Source organism: Camelus ferus, chromosome 9, assembly GCF_009834535.1.
Source record: "Camelus ferus isolate YT-003-E chromosome 9, BCGSAC_Cfer_1.0, whole genome shotgun sequence".
In the NCBI taxonomy this organism is placed as follows: domain Eukaryota; kingdom Metazoa; phylum Chordata; class Mammalia; order Artiodactyla; family Camelidae; genus Camelus; species Camelus ferus.
This window is the reverse complement of record NC_045704.1, coordinates 8,915,895-8,941,466: the sequence shown is the minus strand read 5'-3', so window position 1 is coordinate 8,941,466 and position 25,572 is coordinate 8,915,895. Positions and strand designations below refer to the sequence as shown.

Here is a 25,572-nt window from a genome sequence, read left to right as displayed (position 1 = left end):
CCAGCCACACCGCAGTATCTCAGAACGCAGGGGTGGAGGACCCCAAAAGCTTCCATAGTGCAAAAGACAGGTAACAACAGTGTAGAAATCTAAAAGGCGTCACATTTATCTACACTGTACACTGCAGGACACTGGGACACCAGAGACACTGAGGAAGAATGACTCTTAACCTTAAAAATTACACCTAAACCATTCAAAAAAAAGGCGCACTGGACAAAGCTTCCACCAGGCAAGCTCTCAAAAATACCATCTCAAATGGACCTTTGTCAATAAGCTGCTATGGAATGGGTCCCCTGAGACAGTGGTCAGACAGGTGGGCGTGGTTCCACAGGGGAAAGGGGGAGGCAACGTTCCAGAAGAGAAAATGGAATTCAAGGTCAAATGAAGTCCCAGGATGGCAGCTACGTGGCAGCTGACAGAGACTGGAGAAGGACGTGGGGCTTCTGGAAATTGTCTAGAGATAATGACAGGGGAGCTGACGGATTCCTTGACACATCTGATGGTGTTACACATCCCGGAGAACTCTGAGGTGCTGTAATGATAATGGCACAGGAAGCTAAACCAGAAAAAAAGCGATTATTAACTCAAACAAAAATAGGAAACAGTTTCCGCAAAAAGGCATGTGTAGTGGATTCAATAGTGACCCCAAAAAACGGCATGTCCACGTCCGAGTCCCCAGAACCTCACTGCCCTGCATTGCCCCAAACGCACTCAGATGTACTGTCACAAGAGAGAGGCAGAGACTTCTGGGACAAAAGGAGGCCACGTGCCCACGGAGGCAGGCGCCCCAGGCCCAGGAATGCCAGGAGCCCCAGGGAGCTGGGAGACAGGGCGGCTTCTCCCGCCAAGCCCCCGGAGGAAGCTCGGCCCTGCCGACACCGTGGCTCCAGGCTCCCACCTCCAGCACCATGAGAGGGTCAGCGTCTACCGTTCAAGCTGCCCGGTCTGTGGCAGTTCACGCAGCAGTCCTAAAAACTGAGCACTGTGAGCCTGAGTTACCGCGTGGCTCAGCACTGACTCGCACCCACGTGACACTGAACACCTGTTCTTTCAAACAAGTGCAGGACAGAAGGAGAGATACTCGCCCGCCGCGATGAGGAGTCGGCAGATAATTAACTGGAAACCTAAGGACTGGCAGTGTATGTGGGTCATTTCTGAGCACAGAAACAAACAGCCAGAGTGGCAGCTACGCCTGGCATGTGGTTGACTCCACAGAACAGAACTCCAGGCCTGGGCAAAGGATGGATGCCTTCCATTTTAAGTTTTGTGTTTTCTGGGTTTCTTTCTGGATTACACACAAGTATGGCCACTTCTTTGATAAAACTAAAGTTGTTCCATCTCTGAATACATTGCTCTGTCCATGTGAAAAGTCCCCAGGGTACAAAAAATACAGCTACCCAGCACTATTTATAATAGCCAAGACATGAAGTGTCCATCAACACACAAATGGATTAAGATGTGGTGAGATACGCGCACGCACCTACATGCACACACGATAGAATACTATTCAGCCATGAAAAAGAATGAAATATTTGCCATGGGCAGCAACACGGGTGTACTTAGAGGGCATTACAATACTGCATGATATCACTTATATGTGGAACCTAAAAAATACGACAAACAAAATAGGGAACATAACAAAGAACAAGGAGACTCACAGAGAACAAGCCACCAGTTAGCAGTGGCAGGGCCCTCGGGGGCCAAGCAGCAAGGACTGGCTCTGACCCAGCCCCTCGGTATGTTTCACACGGCCGCTCTGAACTATGGCTTGTAAGACAGGGTACCAGGATGTAGTGCACCACACAAGGAACAGAGCCAGTATTCTGTCATAACTAAATAGAAAGTAACTTTTAAAAATCATATAGAAAGGTAAAAAAAAAACTTTAATACAGCTACCTATTAATGCAACACCAAGTCCAGAAACAGACACTGGTATCTGAGACCTCAGAGGGGAGCCAGAGAGCGGCCAGCGTGCGGGGCCCAACAAGCAGCACCGGAAGCAGGTGCCGTTTCTGGCCAACTACAAACTGAGGACAATTTCAGAGGCGGCGGCACGTGCAAACCCGGTGAAACACAAGCCTGGGAGCAGCATAAAGCAGCGTCCAAACCTGCTTCTTCTCCTGGCGTCCCTGGTCTTTCCTGGTCTGCATTGTGGGGCTCCTGCGCCTGTGTGAACTCTGAAACAAAACAGTGACGGTGGGTTGGTGAGACATTCCAGGCTGAAAACAGGCTCACAGAGATGGATATCCTCAGTAAAACCCGCTATTTCTCTGAAGGGGGGGAATCAAAGAGACCGTTGGAATCATAGCCTCACGCGTCATCAACCCAACTGCTTGGAAACATGCTTCTTCGCAGAGACCAAAGCGCATTATTAAAAGCCCCTCCCCTCCTCGGGACCCCGGATCCAGCCAGCCCCTGGTCTGGAAAGCTCTTTCCCCAGATACCCGCTTGGCGCACTCCCTCACCTCCGAGTCTTTGCTCAAGTCTTAGCCCCTCAACAGCACCTTGTCCCTTGGGCAGCCCGCATCCACCCACCGTCTCCTCTCCATTGCACCTGTCACCCTCTGCCACACCATACAAGGTACTTACTTCTCATGTCCACTGCCTGTCTCCCTCCTCTGGCGTGGGGGACAGATAGCTGACCTGTGTGTGTTGACTGATGTATCCCCACCAAACAGAACAATTCCCAGCACACAGAAGCCACTCTAATATTTGGGAAATAAAATGCCATAGGAAGCAAAGCAGCAAGGATGGGTTCTAACCCAAGCCCCTCTGTGTGTTTCACATGACCACTCTGAACTTCCTGTTCCTCACAAGCAAAGAGACCACTTCCACGTCTCACTCACACAGCAGTAACTCCTAATCCACTGTCTTGTACACCCAGCTGCTATGAGCTAATGCCCCCAAAGGGATTTGAATCTAAAGGAGATATGGCTTATTTTATAACTATAAACAGAATATAAACTTTAAAAATTGTGAGTCAATATGTTGTATGCCTGAAACTTATGTAATATGGTACACCAACTATACCTCAATAAAAAAATTAAATTGTCAAATGCTCCAAAATATAAAGGAGATTGGATCAAAGAATGGATAAAGAAGCAACATACACACACACACATATGTATACACCGTGGAATATTACTCAGCCATAAAAAAGAGTAAGCTCCCATAGCACAAGGAATTTTTTCAATATCTTGTAATAACCTATAGTGGAAAATAATCTGAAAATAGATATATGTAGATGTATAACTGAATCGCTTTACTGTACCCTTGAAACTAACACAGTACTGTAAAGTAACTATACTTCAGTTTAAAAAATGCTTAACAAAAAAAGAATGAAATGCTGCCATTTGCAGCAACATGGCTGGACCTAGAGAATATTCTTAGTAAAGTAATCCAAACAGAGAAAGACAAATAGTGTATGATATCACTCACATGTGGGATATAAAAAATAATACAAATGAATGTATATGCCAAACAGACCCAGACTCAGATACAGAAAACAAACTAGCAGTTACCCAAGGGGAGAGGGGAGGGGCAAGCTAGGGGTAAGGGATTAAGAGCTACAAACTACTATGTATAAAACAGATACACAACAAGAGAATACTGTACAGCACCGGAGATTGTAGCCATTCACCTTGTAATGACTTTTAATGTAGTATCATCTGCAAAAACACTGCGTCACTGTGCTGTGCCCCTGAAACGAATACATTATAAATCACCTACAACTCAATTTTAAAAATCAAGGAGCTACGGCTCTAATATTTACAGTTCCATGGCTTGTCCAGGTTTACAGGACTCGATCTGGGTGGCGAGCTGGGTCCTGGGCTTCCTCCTCACCCGCCGTGTTTCTCTGAAGAACAAGAACCCATCGTCCTCCACCCACCGTGGCCTTGGCCAGGAGTCCCGAGTGTCTGGAGCCCATCCGGGGTACAGAATCTACCCCGGGCGAGGCCAGCCATCCTGGCATCTGGGCACTGGGATGGGGATCTTTTCCCAGGTGTAGCCCAGAAGGCTAAGGCTGTCCCTTGTCACCGGCTCCATTTATCTGGAAGCCAAGGACATGACAAGTGGCATTCCTTTGTTGCAAACAATCCCACTAGTGTGGGCCTCCCAAGTTATAGCATTACTGCCCAGATTAAGTGCCCCAACCTGTATCTTGACACACTAAACTGAAGATTCTAGGTCAAGCTGGGACCCCCTGCCAGGAGAGCTGGGCTGTTCCAAATAAACAGCCTGGAGTTGAAGTCCAATTTCTTTAAAAATATCCCAGTTCTCAGTTTCCTTTGGCCATCTGTGGAAGCCTGTTGAACTGAAGAGCCACCCAACCTGAACTGGATGAATTAGTCTTGGCGGGGTGGAGTGTGTCACTGAGATGGTAAAGACCCTCGCAGCTCTGATACTGTCCGTCTGCCATCCTCAAACCAGCATCTGGAAACCACCAGGAAAGGTGATACTGTTAGGAAAAAATCTACCCCAAAGATGAACAAGTGATTGAGAATATATTCTGTGTCTTCTAAGCATTTCACCCTTGAAACTCAGGGGTAGGTACAGCTAGCTCCGTTTTCAAAAAGAGAGAATGCAATGGAATACTACTCAGCCATGAAAAAGAATGAAATAATGCCATTTGCAGCAACACGGAAGGACCTGGAGATTGTCATACTAAGTGAAGTAAGTCAAAGACAAGTACCACACAATATCACATATATGGAATGTAAAAAATGGCACAGATGAATTTATAGAACAGACTCATAGACATAGAAAAGAAACTTATGGTTGCCAAACGGGAAAGGACCGGGGGAGGGATAAATTAGGAGTCTGGGATTAACAGATACAAACTACCATATGTAAAATAGGTAAACAACAAGGTCCTACCGTACAGCACAGGGAGCTATATTCAGTATGTTGTAATAGCCTATAGTGGAAAACAATATATGTGTATGTGTGTGTGTGTGTCTGTGTGTGTGTACCAGAATCACTACTGTGTACACCTGAGACTAACAACATTTTAAATCAACTATACTTCCTTAAAAATTAAAAACTTAAAAAGAAACAGGATTTAAGGGTTCTCGATCCCACTGCCTGGCTCTCTGCTCAACATCCGCCTGGTGCAGACAAGGGTATGCGAGGGATTTGTGAAGGGGAGGGCGGGGAGGAGGAAAAGAGGGGAGATGCAGGGAAATGGAGTCCCCGTCCCCTCCTCCTGCCCCAGGAAGACGCACAAAACCTGAGTTTCCACGTCTCAGCACCTCCAACGCCCAAAGCTCTGACGGGGAAGACTGCATGCCGCCGGCGCCCACCCCTACTCCTCAGACGCACGCCCTCAGCTGGGGGGACAGGGGAGGAAACACGCAGCCAAGCACAGAGCCTCGGAAACCTGCCGCTGGGGTTCACACCCCAGCTCTGCGAGCTCGGGCAACTTCCTTGTGCTCTGCACCCCAGTTTCCTCGTCTGTGAAGCAGCAACGACAGAACCTCCTTCTCAGGGGAGCGTGAATAAGCACCAACGCGCAGAAAGCGGCAGCACCGGTGCCCGGCGCGCAACCGGCAGCAGCCGAAGCTCGGGCTGTTTTCCGCAGGCCTCAGAGGCGGCCGCCCTGCCGTACAGCGGCGCGCGCGTCCCTGAAACTCGCTGCTGTAGGTGGCACTGCGCAGTAAAAGCCACGCGGGTTTTTTTTTATAGCAAACTGGGGTCTATGGCACATTTGCAAAAGATAGAAACAATTAAAACGGCAGCAGGACTTCACACTTGCTGGCGAGCTACGAAACATCACTAGCACAGCAAATAAATACTGCAGGGCTTCCACAAAGAAAGAAATAGCACAGCTCGGCATGGGCTTGTGTTTTGTTGCTTTGGGGTTTTTGTTTTGTTGTTTTGTTGTGCTGTGGTGTTGTTTTGTTTTGTTGTGGTGTCGTGTTTTGTTGTGGTGTCGTGTTTTGTTGTGTGTCGTGTTTTGTTGTGGTAGTTGTGGTTGTGGTGGTGGTGGTGGTGGTGGTGGTTGTGGTGGTAGTTGTGGTGGTTGTGCTGGTTGTGGTGGTTGTGGTGCTGGTTGTGGTTGTGGTGTGGTTGTGGTGGTGGTTGTGGTGGTTGTGGCTGGTTGTGGTGGTGGTGGTTGTTGTGGTGGTGGTGGTGGTGGTTGTTGCATTTACCTAGTGTTTCTCCAAGGGGGAGAAATGCACTAACAAACATGAAATTCCTGTTGTCCCCCAATCATGCCCCGATGCAACCACTGCATTGGAACAAATTCGTATTTTTAAAAGCAGCCTGGCAACGGAACTGAACACGCATCCTTCAGCTCCCTCTCCTTACTTCTGATCGCATCCCTGCCACGGAACAGCTCCAAACCTTCATAGCCTTTATGCCTTTGAACTTGCACAACCCACCACAGAGACTTTTTCTTAGGGGGAGACCAGCAATTTGGAACGACCCCATAAAAATCCAGTGCAACCTCCCTGCTCCGTGAGCACCGGGCAGCCGTCCATCTCACAGACCCACTCACCATTCGTCTTTGCTCTCATTTCCTTGCAGAGTGAAGTCAGCTGCATGTTCTCGAAGATGTGGAGGGTCACGTCCCATATCTGCCTCGCTGTTAAGTACTCACTCAACAGGCACAGCAGATCAGCAGGACCGGCGGCTTTCAGGCTCGCCCAGGGGATCGGCCGGGAGTTCTCAAGCAGCAGCTGCGGGGCCTGGAGGCCAAGTTTGAATTCCTCCAGCTGATACTGATCCAGGCCCATTAGGCAAGACAGAAGCTTCTCATAGGAACCATCGTGTACGGAGATGCTACCAGAAGAACTCATCGGGCCCAACATGCAAGGTTTCCGCTTCACACAAGAGCACTTAGGCCACAAAATCAAGAGCACCTGCAGAAAACAAATTGCCAGTCAAGACGGGGAACCATGGCACATCTCCTCCACCCACGTACTGCTTTCCCCGCCCACCACCTCCTGCTCCCTGTTTGAATGCTTATTTCTCTCTCTTCCACAAGAATGTCAACTCCCTCTGAACAGACCTTGGCTGGACCATCAGTGCCTAGCACAGCACCAGACAAACTTAGAAGTTTCTGCACAGCAAAGGAAACCATAAGCAAAACAAAACCACCACCCACAGACTGGGAGAAAATATATGCAAATGACGAGACTGACAAGGGCTTAATTTCCCGAGTATATAAAACAGCGCTTACAACTTAACAACAAAAAAATCAAACAACCCGATCCAAAAATGGGCAGAAGACCTAAACAAGCAATTCTCCAACATACAAACGGCCAATAGGCACATGAAAAAAATGCTCAATATTGCTAATTACCAGAGAAATGCAAATCAAAACCACGAGGTATCACCTCACACCAGTCAGAATGGCCATCATTCAAAAGTCCATGAACAATAAATGATGGAGAGGGTGTGGAGAAAAGGGAACCATCCTACACTGTTTGTGGGAATGGAGTTTGGCCATTATGGTAAACAGTATGGAGACTCCTCAAAAGACTAAAAATAGACTTACCATATGATCCAGCAATCCCACTCCTGGGCATATATCCAGAGGGAACCTTAATTTAAAAAGATACACGCACCCCAATGTTCATAGCAGCACTATTTACAATAGCCAAGACATGGAAGCAACCTAAATGTCCATTGACAGGTGACTGGATAAAGGATAAAACCTGTTGTATATTTATACAATGGAATACTACTCGGCCATAAAAAATAATAAAATAATGCCATTTGCTGCAACATGGGTGGACCTGGAGATTGTCATTCTAAGTGAAGTAAGCCAGAAATAGAAAGAAAAATACCATACATCACTTATATGTGGCATCTCAAAAAAAAAAAAAAAGACAAACTTATTTATGAAACAGAAATAGACTCACAGATGTAGAAACAAACATGATTACTGGAGGGGAAGTGGGTGGGAAGGGATACACTGGGAGTTCTAGATTTACAAATACTAACTAATATATATAAAATAGATAAACAATAAGTTTATACTGTATAGCACAGGGGACTATATTCAATATATTGTAGTAACTTATGGTGAAAAAGAATATGAAAATGAATGTATGTATGTTCCTGTATGACTGAAGCAATGTGCTGTACACCAGAAATTGACACCACATTGTAAACTGATTATACTTATATATATATATGAATAACAAAGAAAAAATGAATAGTGAATATTTAGGTTATTCAAAAAATGATAAGGAAGAACAGAAAGCAGATGTTGGAAAACAAATAGCAAGATAATACACTAAATCCCAAATGTGTCAGCAAGTATATAAACATAAGTGAGCTAAACACTAAAGACTATCTGTCAAACTCAATTAAAAATTTTAAAGGTGCACTTCAAGTACCAGAGCATGGACCATTTCAAGGAAAATAATCAGGAAAAAATGCAGCATGCACACCCTCACCAGGAAAGGGAAACTGTGTAGCTATGCCACCATCTGAGTAGGTTTTAAGGCAAAATTATGACTCAATATAGAGCACATTTTATAATAGGATCAGTCCAGCAGGAAGATATAGCAACTCTAAAATTCTGTGTATCAAATAGTATAGCTTTTAAATATATGAAGCAAAAAATAATAAAAATAAAAATAAATAAATATATGAAGCAAAAATAGAACTAAAACGATAACTGGAGATTTAAACACGCATCTCAATAACAAACAGAACAAGCAGGAAAAAAAAGGAGATAGATTATTTGAATCACATCATTAGTCAACCTGACCTAACTGATTAAAAATAGAGATACAGAGATAAAACTCTATACCCAACAACCACAAAAAAAAATATTTAGTAAGTGGTCAGAAGATTTCAACAAGAACTTCACAAATGACGTTCACTAAATGACTGATAAGCATGAATCAGGAATTTTCTGTTAAAACCACAGTGAAGTAATATTACACCCCATCTGGAGTGGCTAAAACGATAAGGGCTGACATGACATCACCAAGTGTTGTCGAAGATGTGCAGTTACTGGAATGCTCTACATCACTGTGGGAGAGTGAAAAAGATGCATCCACTTTGTAAAACTGCTTGCAGCACACATGCACATATATCCTTCAGTTCCATTCCCAGCTTATTCCCCCACAAAAAACCACCGGAAGCCACGTACAAGAGTGTTCACAGCAGCTCTAGTCAGTGATAATCAAACATTCGGAACAACCCAAATGTCCACTGAAGAGAATGTATTACACACACACAGTGGAATTCTACAGAGAAATAAACAAACAACATCCATGCAACAGCCTGGATCAACCTCACAATTATGTTGAGCAGAAGAGAAAAGACAACAAAAGGTACCCACTGCATAATATCTTCATATAAAGTTCAAAAAACAGGCAAAAACAAACTCACCACGATAAAGTTGAGAATAGTGCTCTGCTCTGGGGGAGCCCGGAAAGGGCATTTAGAGGCATTCTAGGGTACCAGAAATACTCTGTCTCTTGAACATGGAGATGGTACACAGGTGTACACATAAAACACATTAAGCTGGGGTTGGGGCAGGGTGCAGCCCAGTGGCAGAGCACACACTTAGCATGCACAAGGTCCTGGGTTCAATCCCCAGTACCTCCAATGAAAAAAATTTTTTAACACATTCAGCCATTGTGAGAGCAAACACAAATCAAAAATTTTTTCATTTTAAATCTTACTCTTATAAACGAAAAAAGGATTTTCCTCCTCCCCCTTTAAAAAATTTTACTGAGGTATAACTAACAATAAAATTGTTAGATATTTAAAGCATACCTCATGGTGACTTTATACATATACATGGTGAATATACACACACACATTGTGAAAGGGTTCTCCCCATCTAGCCAATTAACACATCCATCACTACATGTGATATATATGTATTCACACACTTTTTTTTTTGTTGAGAATATTAAAGTTCTACTCTCTTGGCAAATGTCAGTTAAGTTATCAACTATAATCACCACGTTTTTACATTATCTCCTCAGAGCTACACTAGGAACCGGTGACACAGACTTGAATGAGCAGATCTCACGAGCTTACATGTTGGCCATGAAGATGCAAGTTTAAGAAGTCTTTAACTGGGGGAGGGTATAGCTCAGTGGTAGAGCATGTGCTTAGCATGCACAAGCTTTGGGTTCAATCCCCGTTACATCCATTAAATAAATCAATAAAAAAAAACCTAATTGCCTCCCTCCCCCTGAGAAAAAAAAATTTAATTAAGAACAAAAAAGAAGTCTTTATCTGCTTGCTTAATTCTCCATTCCCAGGTACATGAGGCACACATGATGTGTTCATTAAACGTGTGTCGTTTCCTGTTGTAAGTACAGTCACTTCTCCGTTTTCACTATTCACAGTGCTCGCGTTTCTAGAAGTCACCGGGAACACTGAATCACTGAACAGGGAACCATGGCTTCTATAGGAAACACAGGATTAGGTCCCTCTGGGCCTCTGGTCATCGCGTTTGTATCAGCCAACTGACACACAACCTTGTCTTACACGTGCCTCTGTTTAAAGACACCTTTCTTAACACGCGTCATGGAGCCACTGCCGCTGAGCTCACGGCTGACAGCGCTACGATTCACGCCTGAAGGAAGTTCACCTAATGCACCTGTTTCTCCACGAGGCGCATCTCAGCCCGCGTGAGCTCAGGAACGTTCGCCGGCACTTCAGCGCTGCGCCAGGGGTTCTGGCACACAGCAGTGTCGCCCGAAAGAGCGCAGCAGCCAGACAAGGCACCAGCACACACACACACAAGGGGGCACCTGCACAGGGGATGCGAGCTGAGCCGAAATGAGAGGGCAGGGGCCTGTTGGTCCGACCTCAGCTGGCAGCGCGGCCCAGGTGCCTCGGCTCGCTCACCTTGTGCGCGCGCCCGAGACTGAGCGGGGGACGCCCCCAGTGTTGATCTAGGGGTTAGAAGCAAACATTGGCGAGCGGGTGAATTCCCACACGAGGGGTCCGCGAGTCCTGCGGGTCAGCTGAGCTCAGTACTGGGCGTGCTGCCAGCGAGGGGAGCCTCGGGGGCCACGAGGCCCCACGGCGGGTGCAAGGAGCAACAGGCAAATCCACGCAAGGGCGCGAGAGGCTTGGAGGACGCACCAGAGGGAGCGGTGGAGCGGGGGTGGAAAGGAGGGAAACAGGGAGGGAAAGAATCCAAGGACCGAGAGCTTCGACTGGAATTTCCCGAAGACCCGGAGAACGTCCCGGGTCTGGGAAGCGGGAAGCTTCAAACGAGCGAAGCCAGGGGTGCCAGCGCCCCGTGCCGGTTAAGGACACGTCAGAAGCAGCACCGCCCCACGTCCCGCCCCCTCCCCCACGTCGGAGCCCCCGCAGGACCTCACACAGGCGGAGCCCCGCAGTACTTTCCTTCCAGGACCGGCTAACTTCACTTAAGATAGCGCCCCCCGCCTCACCCACGCCGTCACAAATAGCGGGGGTTCCTTCTTTTTTTAATAAAGCTGTTTTTTTAAAAAAAGAAAAGAAAATGCCGTCAGGATCCAACAGGGGGAGAGACGCCAGGAAAAGGGAAAAGTCGGGAGCCACAGAGAAAGGAGGCGTCACTTACCAACCAGACTTCTGACCCCGGGCAACCCTCCAGGCGCCGCCAGCAGACCCGGAGCCTCGAGGAGGTAGCCGAGGCCGCCCCTCCCCCAGCCCGTGACTGGTCCTCGGGGCCTTCAGCCGCCTATCAGGTCTGCCTCTGGGCGCCCCGCCCCTTCCGCTCCAGCGCAGCTCGGGAGGGGTCAGGGCTGAGCCCCGCCCCCAGGTGCAGGCCCCCGCCCCCAGGTGCAGGCCCCCGCCCCCAGGTGCAGGCCCCGGGCCCCCAGGTGCAGGCCAGGCCATCACCAGCGGGGCGGGGAGGGGCAGGTGGGCTTCCAGTCAGAAGCCACGCCTTCCCGATGTGAGTGGAGCCTTACACTTGGGCCCAAGTCCGTTTATGTGCGTACCTGTCCTGCCATCCCAGAGGCCTTGGAGAACAATGAAACATGAGCGGGATGAAGAGCCCACGAGGCCTGAAAGTCGCAGAGGCAACCACACCTGATGGCCGTTTCCCCTCCCAGTGCCAGGAAACCCCCCGTGAAACCAGTCCAGCAGAAACACGGAGGTCAAGGACGGGATACGGTCGTCTTAACACCACCACTACTTAACATCGTCTTGGAGGTGCTGGCCGACTAAATGAGCAATTTTAATTAACGATTTTAACTAGTTTGACTCACCCCTGAAGGGCAGTAGAGTTCCTGGCTCCTTCCCGTTACAAGTATCTCCCAGAGCAGAAAGAAAAAAAGCACTTGGTCTTCCCCACTCTGCACCTTAACAGACTCTGGGGATCCAGGCCATTGACAGTTGTAACTAATTTTAAATTTAAATTAGCAACCGGGAAGAAATTAGAGAAAGGCATTAGGATGGGAAAGGAACAGGAGATTAAAAGCTGCAAAGCGGATGTGAGTCTCCCACGCCTCTGACAACCATAAGTCTGATCCTTTTTCTATGAGTTAGTTTTTAGATTCCACATATGAGTGAGGTTATTTTTCCAAAGAAGACACACAGATGGCCAACAGGTGCATGAAAAGGTACTCAACATCACTGAACACGGGAGAAACGCAAACCACAACCACAGTGAGGTACCACCTCTCGCCTGTTAGAATTGCTAGCATCCAAAAGACAAGTGTGCAGGCGTGGGAGAAAACAGAATCCAAGTGCACTGTTTGGTGGGAATGTAAGTGGGTGCAGCCACTATGGAAAACAGTATGGGGGTTCCTCAAAAAAACTGAAATTCCTAGTTGTCTTTACTCCCTGAGTGGTCACTGGCTGACAGCCCATGTGCTAAGCAGGCACTTAGCATAGTTCACTGCATTTCTTGAAGTAAGTAGTGTTATCCTGAATTTTGAAAAAAAGTGAGAAACAGAGAGGTTGAGTGACTTGTCTAAGACCACACAGCTGGTGAACTTTAGGAAGAATGCTCCCCCAGGACCCCCTAGGTCCACTTTTTAAACTCCTCCCTAGATAAATCCACCTGCAGATCCCCAACAGAATAACTCACAACCACCCTAAGAAGTAGGTATCCCCGTTCCACAGACAGGGAAACTGGGGCACAAGCTTACACAGCTGGTACGTAACTGAAATACAGGTTTAAACTCAAGAATCGGTGGCTTCAGAATCAGTTCCCTTAGCTACCACCCTGCATGCCCTCTCCTGACGGTTTTCAAAACCCAGGAACTCAACACTTCGTCAAAATGCCTTGAAGGAGCCCTCCCCCCCCCCCAAACGTCCTGCGGCCCCTGGCCAGTATCTGACCTGTTTTCTCTCCTGTTATTATACTGGTTCTTATTGGGCCCCACGTTTTGATGCCTCCCTGTCTACAGCAAGCTCTGTGCAGAGCCTGTCACAGACATTGCGTTTGTTAGCTCTTGTGACCATCCCAAGAACACATCGTGAGCTCTCTGGTGGATGTGAGAGTGGGGAGGTGACATGGCCAGCATGAGGCCGTCCAGCTAGGAAGCTGAGCTGAGAAGGGAACCCAGCTTGGAGCCCTGGGCTGCACAGAAAGGGCCCTCGTGCATTTATGGACTGATGGAGCGTAGAGGAACTCATTAGCAAACGGGGAGATGTTGGTCAAAATGTACAAACTTCCAGTTAAAGGATTAATTAAGTTTTGGGGATCTCACGCACAGCATGGCAACTGTAATTAACAACACTGTATCATATGCTCAAAAGTTGCTAAGAGAGTAGCCATTCAGTGTTCTCACTACGAAAGGGAAGTGTGAGCACGCGGCCGGTGGAGGCGTTAGCGAGCGCCGCGGTGGTGATCGTTCTGCGGCGTGTCAGTGCGTCAAATCAACATGCTGTTCACCGTAAACGGACACGCTGCTCTGTGTTGGTTATGTCTCAACAAAGCTGCGAGAGGAAAAAGGACAAATTATCCCCCTGACTGTGGCGGTGGTCTCACGAGTGTAAGAGCACGTCAAACTCACGGAATCGGCGGCATTGGGTAAACGATGCACGCACTTGTGGAGGGTGTCAGTCACGCCTCAATAAAGCTGCTCACGGAAAAAGAACAAAGGGGCTGATGGGGTCCTAGTGTAACGGGCGCCGCTCACCTCCCCAGCTTCAGACGTGAGAACCCCTCTTGCTGAACAAGGACTCGATCAGGGTTGTGGTGGAGAACCAGCAGTGAGACACCTGGAGACCCAGGGCACGGAAGTGAGGCGGCAGGTCCTGGCTTCCTGTGCGCAGCACTGAGACACCCGCGGCGTTTCCCGCAGGCTCTGAGGTGAGACCTGAGACAGACTGAGACACCCAGGTGGCCTGCTCGGAGGAGGGGTTATGGGCCCAGGCTGCCTGACCGCTTACTTTGGTTCAGTTATTGTCAGTTCCACTCCCTTTTTTTAAAATTGAAGTGTAGCTGATTGACAATATTGTGCTAGTTTCAGGAGTACAGCAAAGTGACCCAGTTATACACATGATTTTTTTCAGATTCTTTTCCACTAAAGGTTAATACAAGATATGGAATCTAGTTTCCTGTGCTATAGACGAAATCCTTGTTGTTTATCTGTTTTATATAGAGGGGCATGTATCTGTTAATCCCCAACTCCTAATTTATCCCTCTCCCGCCCTTTCCCCTTTGGTAATCATGCATTTGTTTTCTCTGTCTGTGAGCCTGTTTCTGTGTTGTAAATAAATTCATTTGTATTATTTTTTAGATTCCACATAAAAGAGGAATCTAAAAACGTGATAAGCGCTATCATATAATGTTTGATTTACGTTCTCAGTATGATAATCTCCAAGTCCATCCATGTTGCTGCAAATGGCAGAATTTCGTTCCTTTTTATGGCTGTTCACTCAGCTTTTTCTTTGAGATGATGACTTAGTACACGTGTACACCCGGCAACGATGCCACACGAGCTACCTGACCCGCCCACCACCTCCCAGAGCCACCACTTCTGTGTATGTGGTGACCACACTGGAGGTCGACTCCTAGCAAATGCATACAGCACAGCATTGTCAACCGGTCACCACGCCATAAACGAGGTCCCCAGCGCGTACTCATCTCACAGCTTTGCCCAACATCCCCCCCTCCCCTCCTGCCCCTGGCAACCCCCACTCTAGTCTCTGGCTCCGAATTACACTCAGAAGAGGTGGGGACACGTAATCGTCGGCCTGAAGTCTTTATGAACAGGTCGGCTGGAGTTGGAGACCTGGCCTGACATGGTCACAGCTGCAGGACTTGGGAAGAGTCACCTTCCACGAGTGAATTCCCATGCTTTCTTCATCTGGGAGATGGTTTGGCAAACAAATGTAAAAAGAAGTAATATTCCAAGGGCAGGATCGAGTCCCTGGCTTGGCATTAGAGCCGCATGGTCAGCTCAGGCGAGCTGGCCCTGGCCCCAGGGCGCGTTGGTTCCTGTTGGCAATTTGCGAGTCGGGTGCTGAATTTGATGCATTTTACTCAGGGAAGACGGAAATCACCCCTCAGTCACTCTTGGGTGAATAACGAACGTGAGACAGGAGGTGGGGCTGTGTGGCTACGTGGGTACCGTCTTCCCCAGAAGCTAAGGCTCAACGTTCTTGTGTGGCTTTTGTAGGTTGGAGGACTGCCCATTCACCCCTAAAACCTGGACCGATCTTGCCAGGAACCTCACAAGTAACATCCACTTGAGGACCCTGGTGCTGGGGTATCACTCCCTGGGGACGTCTGAGGCATGTTACCTGCAGCGGCCCGGCTGGAGAGGCTGTCCTGAGTCCTCTCGTGGTTGTCATGCTGCGGCCCGTCTGTCTGGTGGACTGTTTCTAGGAGAAAAGCAGAAATGGGAGGACATGTGTGTGATGGAGCAAACCTGAGTCCTGTGATGGATCATGACCTAGAGGGTCAGGGAAGGGTTGAGCAGAGACAGAGAGACACAGAGAGGGAGACAGACAGAGAGACACAGAGAGACAGAGACAGACTGACAGAGACAGAGACAGACAGATCTACATTAAAGTATGTGTTTACACCTAATATCCCAGAATAAGTTATAATAAGCCTGGTGTGTCCATCCTCCAGTGTATGAACTAGAACCTCCCCAATACTATCTTCCACGCTCACCGACCATACCAGCTCCTGACCCCTGGCCCCCGCCACCCACCCCGACAGCCACGTTGAAGGGGCTGAGCGGGCTCCTTACTTGCACGTACAGCGGTGGCACTCTGCACGGAGCCGCAAGCAGAACGTAGCTTTGCATCGGTTTGCATTTCACACAAGTGGCCTCATCGAGTGATGTGTTCTTTTCCCAGTCACCTGACACCAGTGTTCGTCTGCATTCAGCTGTTTCCATAGTCCGTTCCTCTCCGGTGCGGAACGATAACATTTCTATGGCTGTGCAACAAGCCGGGTGCCCGCCTTCCTGCCACGGGAGCTTGGGCTGCTCACGCACGCGCACGCACACCCTGGGAGGCACATCCTGGGAGCAGGGCTGCCAGGTCACCGAGGGCGTCCGTCTGCAGCTCTGCAGGGCGTGTTCCAGAGTGCGTGTCTCTGGAGCAGGCCCACCGCGGGGTGTGTGAACGCTCCCCCAACTCCAGGTCCTCGTCCAGCTCTGTCACCGCCCCCGTGTTCTTGTTAACTGCTTGCCAATCTGCTGAGCAGAAAGTAGCATCTTATTGTTTGTTTATGACTCAAGCACTACTTTGTTTTTTATTTTATTCTTTTATTGTCGTGCCGTCAGTTACAATGTGTCAGTTTCTGGTGTGCAGCACAGTGTCCCCCGTCATGCAGACACATACATATATTCGTTTTCATATTCTTTTCCATTAAAGGTTATTACAAGATATTGAATAGAGTTCCCTGTGCTGTACAGAAGCAGCTCATTTTTAATCTATTTTTATATATAGTGGATAACATTTGCAAATCTCAAACTCCCTTTCCGCCCCCTTTCCCCCCTGGTAACCGTAAGATTGCTTACTATGTCTGCGAGTCTGCTTCTGTTTTGTAGATGAGTTCATAGTGTCCTCTTTTTCCCTCCTTTTTTTTAGAGTCCACATATGAGTGATGTCATATGGTATTTTATTATTTTTTAATCAACGTATAACGGACTTACAATATCACTAGTTTCAGGTACACAGCACAGCAATTTGATGCTTTTCTCTTCTTTTAGTTTTTTTTAAATTGTGTAATTTTTTAATGTTTTTCTTTGTTTTTTGGGGGGACGATTAGGTTTGTTTATTTATTTAAATGGAGGTGCTGGGGGTTGAAGCAGGACCTCGTGCACGCTGAGTGCTCGCTCTGCCGCCGAACTGCACCCTCCCCCACCCCCCAGAGCTGATGCTTCTCTACATTACAAACTGATCACCACGGCAGTCCTGGAGCCACTGTCACTGCACAAAGTATTACAGTGTTAGATACCATGCTGTTTACCCCTCACTCCTAATGAAAATGCTTCCACAACCTTACCAGGCACCTGCTTCTCTAACAGGAACGCCTGCTCACCTCTTTGTATGCATCTTTCTATTTTTGCAACTTCTGAGATGACATCCCTTCCCAGGTCACCTCCGTTTCTCTGCCTTTACTCTCTGGCCACTGCTGGTCCGTTTCTCTTCCCTCTAAACCCACAGTACAACATCTCTCCTGATCTACAATTCCTTCTCACAATGAAGCTTCTATCTTCCCCTTGAAATCTGGGAAGCCCCAGGAGCTGGTGCCGGGGGGGAGGGGGAGGGCACCTGCATTTGGAGGGAAAGCCCAGATGGAAATCTTCCCTCTCTCAGCATGGGACAAAGAAAACCCGGCCAGTAGGCACGAATTAAACTGCCCCGCGTCTGTGTGTCTCCCCCTCAGGCTGGAGAACTGTGGCCGCACGGCGCCTTCGTGCAAAAGCCTTATCTACTCTCTCGCGAGCAACAAGGGCCTGACCCACCTGAGCTTGGCGGGAAGTTCCTTGACGGACGACGGGGCGAGAAGGCTTTGGCATGCCTCACAGCTCTCTCAGCATCCTCTGCAGAGGCTGGTGTAAGTCCACAGGTGTTTTCTTCATGAAATCTCTGGAGTGGAACAGGGCAATGTTCATTTAGGCAGCACATTCATTAAGTAGAAGCAGCTGTGCTTCACACGGAGGAAAGCGCGGTCAAGGGGAGGGTGGTTTTCATCTCCGTTTCAGAGGCAAATGGTCTAGTGGCAGAGTTCTTAGCTCGTGTGCCGAGGCACCAGGCGTGAACACACAGAGGCACTGCAGCATTGCTTCTCTTCTCTTTTTTTAAACTGAAGTATATAGTCGGTTACCATGTGTCGATTTCTGCAGGATATTTTAAATGTAAGCGATACTGACGTCTGTTCGTCACCGCAAGAGCTTTTAGCTCGGGGTAGTTCGTTCTAACGTCAGATTGGGCTCCGTTCCTTTGAATGATGTCGTTATCTTGGCAAAGCCAGGTTTTCATTAGTTGCTACCAGGAGAGCAAATGTGTCACAAAATCTAATGAAGAATGGGGTGACATGAAGAAACGGAGATGCTAGGGACGGTGTAAACCGAGAAAGTTTGGGAACCTCTGACCTAATGTGTTCCTCTAACTCCTAGACACTGGGGGTAAGCGTTATGCCTCTGAGATCAGAATAGTGTGACGTGACCTGGTTTTCTGCGTTAGAAGTGGGTCGTGTAACTGGCCACGATATGGACCAGGATGTGTGCTAAACGACATCTTGTTTGGTGTTTCTCTCACTCTTTCGTAAATTCTTTCAACGACTTCCCTTAGGTGTCAGGTGCTTTGTTATTAACAGAAATTAAACTCTGTCTTTAAACTGTTAAAAAAAAAAAAAAAAAAGGAATGCTGGCTTGTAAAACCAGAAACACAGAACTGACACACAATATCCCGCAAGCCCATTGACGATTTTAGCGTCCCTCCCCGAGGAGCAGGAAAGGGTGCAACTGCTTTGGAAAACAGTCTGATGGCTCCTCAAAGGGCTAAACGTAGCCGTGACGTGGGTCAGCCATTCCCCTCCCAGGTATGCGCACGAGAAATCGAAACAGAATCCACACCAAAGCCACTGTGCGCAGATATTCATGGCAGCATTACTCATAATAGCCAAAAAGTGGGAAACAACGTAAGGGTCCGGAAACTGACGGATGGATAAAGGAAACGTGGTCTGTCCACGTGGTGCAGTATCACGCAGCCGTAAGAAGGAGTGTGTACTAGCACATGCCACCGCGTGGGTGAGTCCTGAACGCTGTGCTAAGTGAAAGAGGCCAGTGACCAAAGACCGCATATCGTGTGATTCCACCTAAATGTCCAGAATAGGCAGCTTCACAGGAAGAGAAAGCAGACGAGTGGTTGCCGGAGCTGGGGCGGCGGGGGGCGGGAGACACTGGGAACGACCGTGGAAAGGTACTTACAGCATTTTCCCTGTGGGGCTGATGAGAGTGTTCTAGAATTGGGGTAAACGTGCAACTCGGTAAATATACTAAAAAGCAAGGTTTTGTACACTTTAAATGGGTGCGTTGTATGGGGTGTTAATTATGTCAATAAAGCTACTGTACCACACGCACACTCACACACACACACCCCCCCAAAACAAGCAGCAGCAAGGATGTCTGAGGGTGTCTGGTTGGTTTCCCTTCACGCGTGCTTCCCTGTACGTGCCCTGACTGTTCCCTGACCTCTGCCTGCTGTCCCGATATGGCTTCTGCTCTGGACAAAGATAAAACCCTGAGGAGTCTGGACGTTGGTGTTAACGGCCTGAAGGACGACGGCGTTATCGCGCTCTGTCAAGCCCTGACGAACCTCGACTCTGGGCTGCAGGTTCTGGAGTGAGTCGTCCCCAGGTCCTTCCCTGAGACCGGTCGTCTGTGAAGTTCTCTCGGGGTGGAATATGGGAGAGGGCTCTGCATTTCTAGGGGTTGCCCCTCCCTTTGGTTGGAGGACTGGGAAGCCTCAGAGCAGAGCACCAGGGGCCTCCCTGATCGAGACGGGGTTGGTTGGGATTTTTATAAACTGGGGCAGGTCGAGTACACACCTGTGCGCTCCTGAGACAGGTGGCCATTCCTGCCTTGTCATTTACTGGCCAGTCCAGGTTCACAGGGGAGAGAAGGCAGGTGAGCAGAAAGCAAGCAAAGAGGAGAAAGCAGGAGACAAGCGGATGCCAGGGCCCCCACTGTCACGTCTGTTCCGCATTAATTACAACAGCCTTGCCCCGGAGATAATTTGCACTTTGCTCAGGGATGGGCCCCTTTCTATGCCTTCCTCCCACCCCCACACCACGTCCTCTTCCACACCAGCACCGTATTAGTGATACAGTTGGTCTCTGGGCCCGTCTCCCACATTTTTTCCACGAATGCTGTCTGTGAGGGCAAAGAGATCCACCCCTAGAAGGATCAGAGAAGCCTTGTTGGCTTCCTGTGCACAGCAAAGTGAATCAGTCCTACACATGCATACGTATGTTTTTTGCAGATTCTTTTCCATTACAGCTCATTGTAAGAACTGAATATAGTTCCCTGTGCTATACAGTAAGTCCTTGTTGTTTATCTGTTTTATATATAGTCATGTGTGTCTGTTCATCCCAGACCCCTAGTCTTCCCCTCCCCCGCTGCCCCCAGTAACCAGTTTGTTTTCTATGAGTGACAATCCACTTTTTAAAGAGGTGTGTGTGGCTCACAACCCCTTGCAGTTAGGAATCTCAGCGCCTACTCTGGGTAATTCAGTTAAAACACACCAAGAAGCTGACCCGGGTAGGTGCTCAAAGCCCACGTGGAGGGGAGTGAGGCCGGAGGGTGACTCCCGGGCTGGCTGAGCGCTGAGCCGGGGGGCTGTGCTGACTCCCCACTGCCGGCTGCTGCCCCCCGGGCTGGAGGAGTGCCTGTCCACCTCCATCAGCTGCCGGGCCGCGGCTGCTGGGCCTGTGGCTGCCGTGCTGCTCAGAGCCGACGTCTGAGATACTTGGACCTGAGCAGGAACGACATTGGGGTTGGCATCCTGCTCCTGTGCGAGGCCAGCAGGGCCAGGAGGTGGGGAGCCAGGGCCGCCCTGAGAGTCTCCACGGGGCGCTCGGTGCGGGAGGAGCCTCCCCAGGAGGGGTCCTCGCCATGGGTGGGGTCCTGGACCTAAAATCCCGCTGCAGTTGTTGCTAACCTTCCTCTCTCACTTCCTGGGGATTTGTAGTTGCCGTCATGCCGCTGACCGGCCGCAGCTCCTGCCTGTGTGATGGGAGAGCTGACCTGGGGTCCCCTGGCCGCTCTTAAACCGCTTCTTTTCTTCATCTTCTCTCCTTGTCTTAAACCAGTCAGTCTGTGTCCACCACTCGCCGGCTCCGTGGCTGTCAGCAGCTTAGTTAGCCTTTCTTTTCTGCTGAGGTAGAGTCAGTTTATAGCGACGTGTCAGTTGACCTTTCTGAGTCCGTTTGTCCATCCCTCATATCGGGATGGCGTCCTCCTCCAAGGAGACACCACGGGGATTGGAAGAAACGGCATCTCTCGGGCACTTGGCTCAGAGCTGAGGCCACGGTGTTGTGGATCAGTGCAGATTCTGGGCAAAGGTGACAGGGACACCTGGCATAGCTGTTACCTACTGCTCTGTAGCAAATGACCTCCACACCTAATAAGGCAACACACGTCTATTTTCTCGTGAAATTTCTGAGGGTCAGAACCACGGGAGTGGTTTAACCAGGTGCTTCCAGCTCATGGTCTTTCGTGAGCTGAGTTAAGGTGCCGACTGGAGTTGGATGAGGCTGGAGGACCAGGCTCCACCCTCACCCAGGGGGCTGTTGGCAGGAGGCCTCAGTTGTCTGCGTAGGGCTGGTCCTGATGCTGCCGCTGGCTCCGTCCAGAACAAGTGATGGGGGAGGGAGGGAGGGACCACAAGTACCCCGAACAGAGCCACGGTCTTCTACTGCTGAACTGCGAAAGCCCCACACTCTCCGCCTGACTGCGCCGGTCGCACAGACCAACCCCAGCCCAGGGCGAGGGTGCCATCCAGGTGTGTGAAAAACAGGAGGGGAACACAGGCCACGTGAAGGCACCGGCCACACCTCGTAAGTGGTGGGACCCGCTGCACACTGGTCTTGGATCTCCTGGGTGCCGAGGTTTTACACACTTTCCCAGGACTGCAGAAGAACACCAAGCACAAAGAGAACCAAACCCGATGCTTACCCTTCACAGGGAGAAAGCAGCAGAGCGGCGAAGCGGATGCGAGGAGGGGGCTGGAGTGCCCGGTGGCGGAGGACGAAGTCCTGAAGATCGCTCAGGACTGGAGTCCGGAGCGCTCTGACGAGGCGGCGTGGATGAGCTGACCCGCTGACCCCGCTGGGTCGCTTTTCCTAATGAAAAATTGGGAAACGGTTGCCTATCCTGTGGGCCATTCCGAGTCTGGGGTGGCTCAGTTAGTTGTGGAAAACGGGGTCGGACATGACCTCCAACGAGCTCCCCTGGGGATGCTGAGGGTCACAGGTCAGACACACGTCAGCCCCTGAACTGGGGGCACCGCGGCGAGGAGACTTCTACTCCAGCTTCTTGACGGCTTTGCGTGTGTCAGGTTAATGTCGTCTCTGGGCCGCATCTGCCTTGCCTACTGGCTGCTGGGGGAATTTGATTAAAAATGTGCATGAATGCAATCTGAAAACGTTTCTGGTGTCATTTATTTACGACCAGACTTGTACAGCAACTGTTAAGAGAGGGGAAAAGATCTGTTCCTTAACTTGCCTTGGAAGAGGATCCAGAGAAAACTTCCATGGAAGGTCATCCAAGAATGGAGAAGGAAAAGCACCTCACGTTTATGGAGCTCTTTAAAAAAAAAAATGAAGTGGGACTTCCCACTTTTTTTTTTGAAGGAGTTTAATCCACTAATAGAGTAAAACAAATTAAAACAAATGTTTCTTGGATGTGTAGGAGGCTAAACCCGGAGCCAGACTGGAAGCTCTAGAGGGTGGTTCCTACATTCCGTGCCCCCAGGCACTGTCCACCTTGACAGGCCGTAGCAACAGGCGGGGGCCTCCGGTGCAGCGCCGTGGGGAGGAACCGCACATCACGGGCCAGACGCTGCACCTTCTGGGTCCTAGTTACCTAGTACGTAACTCAAGTAGTTAGGGCAGCCTTTAGCACTCAAAGATCTAGAACGCAGTCGTAAATTACTTTCTTTTGAAACAGCCGTCTTTTTCTACACACAGTGATGACCAGGTACCACCTGCATTGATTTCTCAACTCTCTAGAGGGTTTTTCTTTTCTTTCTTTTTTTTTTCAAAAGCCAGAGTCGTTGGGACCCTCAGCCCCACCCCGACTCCATTCTTAAGGTGTAGACAAAAATAAAGGTCCATCCAAAGTCAGACTCTAAGATGAAAATTTGCCTTCATTTGTTCTCTAAAAGCCCAGAATCTCACAGCTGAAGCTGATCGTCATGCACCAACGAGATGAGCCACAGTGAATGATCAGAATGCCTTGCCCGGCGTCAGCAGGCGGGCGGTGTGAAGCCAGGTTACCTGCCCAGTTTGTCAGATTACCTTCCCCACAAGGGCCTGGGAGACCCCCACTTTGCTAAAACAATGCGGGAACATGTCCTGAGAAGAGCCGGCTGAAAGTAGAGCAGTGCTCCCCACCTTCACGGTGCGTCGTATGACGTGGAATCTCAAAGCTCCCCCAGCCCCAGACATCCTGACTTGAACTGGAATGAGGTGTGTCCCGGCCACTGAGGGTTTTAAGTTCCCCCAGGTGATTCTCACCTGCAGTGAAGCCTGGGGACCCCTGCAGTCAGGGTTACCGCTGCTGTGGTGATCGTGTTGCTGTATGTGTCTATCAAATCAACAAATGATATACCTCAAACCTACACCGTGTTGATAAAGCTGGAGGGTAGACGGAAGGAAACGCCTTGGGAGATCACCATCAAGGCACCTCGACGCACGAGGTAGCCAGGGTTACTGTTAACCGAGACGGACACCTTACGGTGTTGAAGAAAGTTCATTTGCTGACAAACAGGAATACGCTGTGCGAGCTCACAGAAACCCAGACAGGAGTCACGGGGAAAGTCAGCTGCGGACATGACGCCAGCGTCACCGGAGCAGGCAGTGAACGCCAGGTCGGTCCTGGCGCAGGTGTGGGGACAGGTGGGGAGGCGGGGCGTGCAGGCACCGGAAGCAGCTGCTCCGCGGCCCCCGGGGTCCGGCCACGGGCCGTGGCAGCCAACGGAGGGCAGCAACGTCAGCAGCGCAGGGTTCCCCGGAGGCCGGCCCCGCGCGGCTGCAGTGGGATCAGGGCGTCGGCGGTGGAGGGCTGGTGAGTGTTTCCTCCTGTCTCGTTCCCAGCGCGTTTCGCTCCCTGCTTTTCCCTTCGTGACTGGCTGAGCCCTGCTCAGGCCCGACTCTGCCCGTTTAGACGAGGGGGAGCCCAGGGAACAAAGACACCCTTGGGGAAAAGGAAGTGTCCCCTCTCCCCGTTTTGATAAAAGGTCCACCACCGGTCTGGGGGCACTTTGGCATGTCTTTCAAGCCTTCCCAGGCTCTAGGTCTAAAATAGAGGGCAGAGTTGGGGCGCTCTGACTCGGAAGTCGTCCGCTTCCACGGCCAGGGCTGTTACCGTGTTAATTGTGCTAACAACACGTTAACTATGGCTGGTGGTGATCCAAGCGCTACTCAGTCCTGAGGGTGTTACTGGTCAAGTGAGGAAACAGAGTCACAGGTGCGTTAAAAGGCTGTGCCTGGGGCAGCAAGGTCGGGGGGAACCAAAGTTCAAAACTGGGTCTAGTGGACATCAAGCCCTGTAATCTTAACTGCTTCTGTGGAATCATTCAAGACACCGGTGCAGAAAGGTGTTGCAGGGGAGAGCGTAAAGGATGGAGACACCGTGAACGCTTCGGTAAATTCCTGGAAAACAGCTTTGACCACCAGCCTTAACTTACAGCCCTCCAACCGCCAGTCCTGCTTCTATGGGAATGACACCCTTGCCTTCTCCCCGACCCCCTCGATTTCACAGAAGGTGCCCGTCAGCCTATCCCACGCTGACCCGTCCACCCGGGCCCTCCTCCCCGAGGCTCACCTTTCCTTGGGGGCTGGTGTATCAGCTCTCTCGGGGATGTTTTGGAAAACGGGGAGCAGGGCCATCAGACGTGCATGACAACACTGTTTTTCCTAAAACAGAGCAAGGTCTTCAACACGACAGAATCCTAGCTTTCAACTCTGTGAAGTGAGGACAATAAGATAAAAATAACCATTACTGTATTACGTATAGTAATAATACAGCAATTTTTATATGTTGTTTATGGAAACTTTAAACGAGATGCTGTGAACCTCCTAAGAAGGGAGCTGGGAGAGGAAGGGCCCGTTTAATTTTCTTCTTGGCTTCTTCCAGTTTATTTGCTATTAGCTCTGAGCACATAAACTTTCTCAGCCATTTCTTCCTAAAAAATAACCTTCTCTAAACCATACTTTCTTTTTCACTACCTCGGAGGGTTTTCCGGTTCTCTCCTTACTCCTTTAATCCCGCTAGTGGACTGCCTCGTGCAGTGAGGCTAACGTTCAGTTCAAACCGTGGCCACGTGAGTGTGGAGGCTGGCCACCGAAGACGCATCCTCTCACGTGAGCTTCCCTCACTGATTCAGTCACTTACCCAGCTTGTTGGCAGATTGGAGGAGGGGAGGGTTGTTACTTGGTTTCAA

At 49.6% G+C, this 25,572-nt stretch overlaps 1 protein-coding gene across 11 annotated transcripts in view; it reads right to left on the bottom strand.

Annotated features, from left to right (window-relative positions):
- NLRP13 (NLR family pyrin domain containing 13) overlaps positions 1-25,572 on the bottom strand; it is a 76,585-nt gene that overhangs the window by 31,418 nt on the left and 19,595 nt on the right. For 7 of the 11 annotated variants that reach the window (XR_004322825.1, XM_032487485.1, XM_032487488.1 and 4 more), the window contains exons 3-9: positions 24,954-25,093; positions 22,083-22,249; positions 17,868-17,991; positions 16,140-16,589; positions 15,685-15,765; positions 6,503-6,866; positions 2,109-2,177 (exon numbers count right to left, since the gene is read on the bottom strand). Coding sequence is in view for 10 of the 11 variants with exons in the window: in XM_032487485.1 (XP_032343376.1) it covers positions 2,109-2,177; positions 6,503-6,866; positions 15,685-15,765; positions 16,140-16,322 (697 nt within the window). In the remaining variant the exon portion in view is untranslated. Of the gene's footprint in view, positions 1-2,108; positions 2,178-6,502; positions 6,867-7,504; positions 7,551-11,542; positions 11,609-15,684; positions 15,766-16,139; positions 16,590-17,867; positions 17,992-22,082; positions 22,250-24,953; positions 25,094-25,572 lie in introns of those variants that run through there. The other 4 variants (XM_032487492.1, XM_032487486.1, XM_032487493.1 and 1 more) reach the window with 4 other exon arrangements.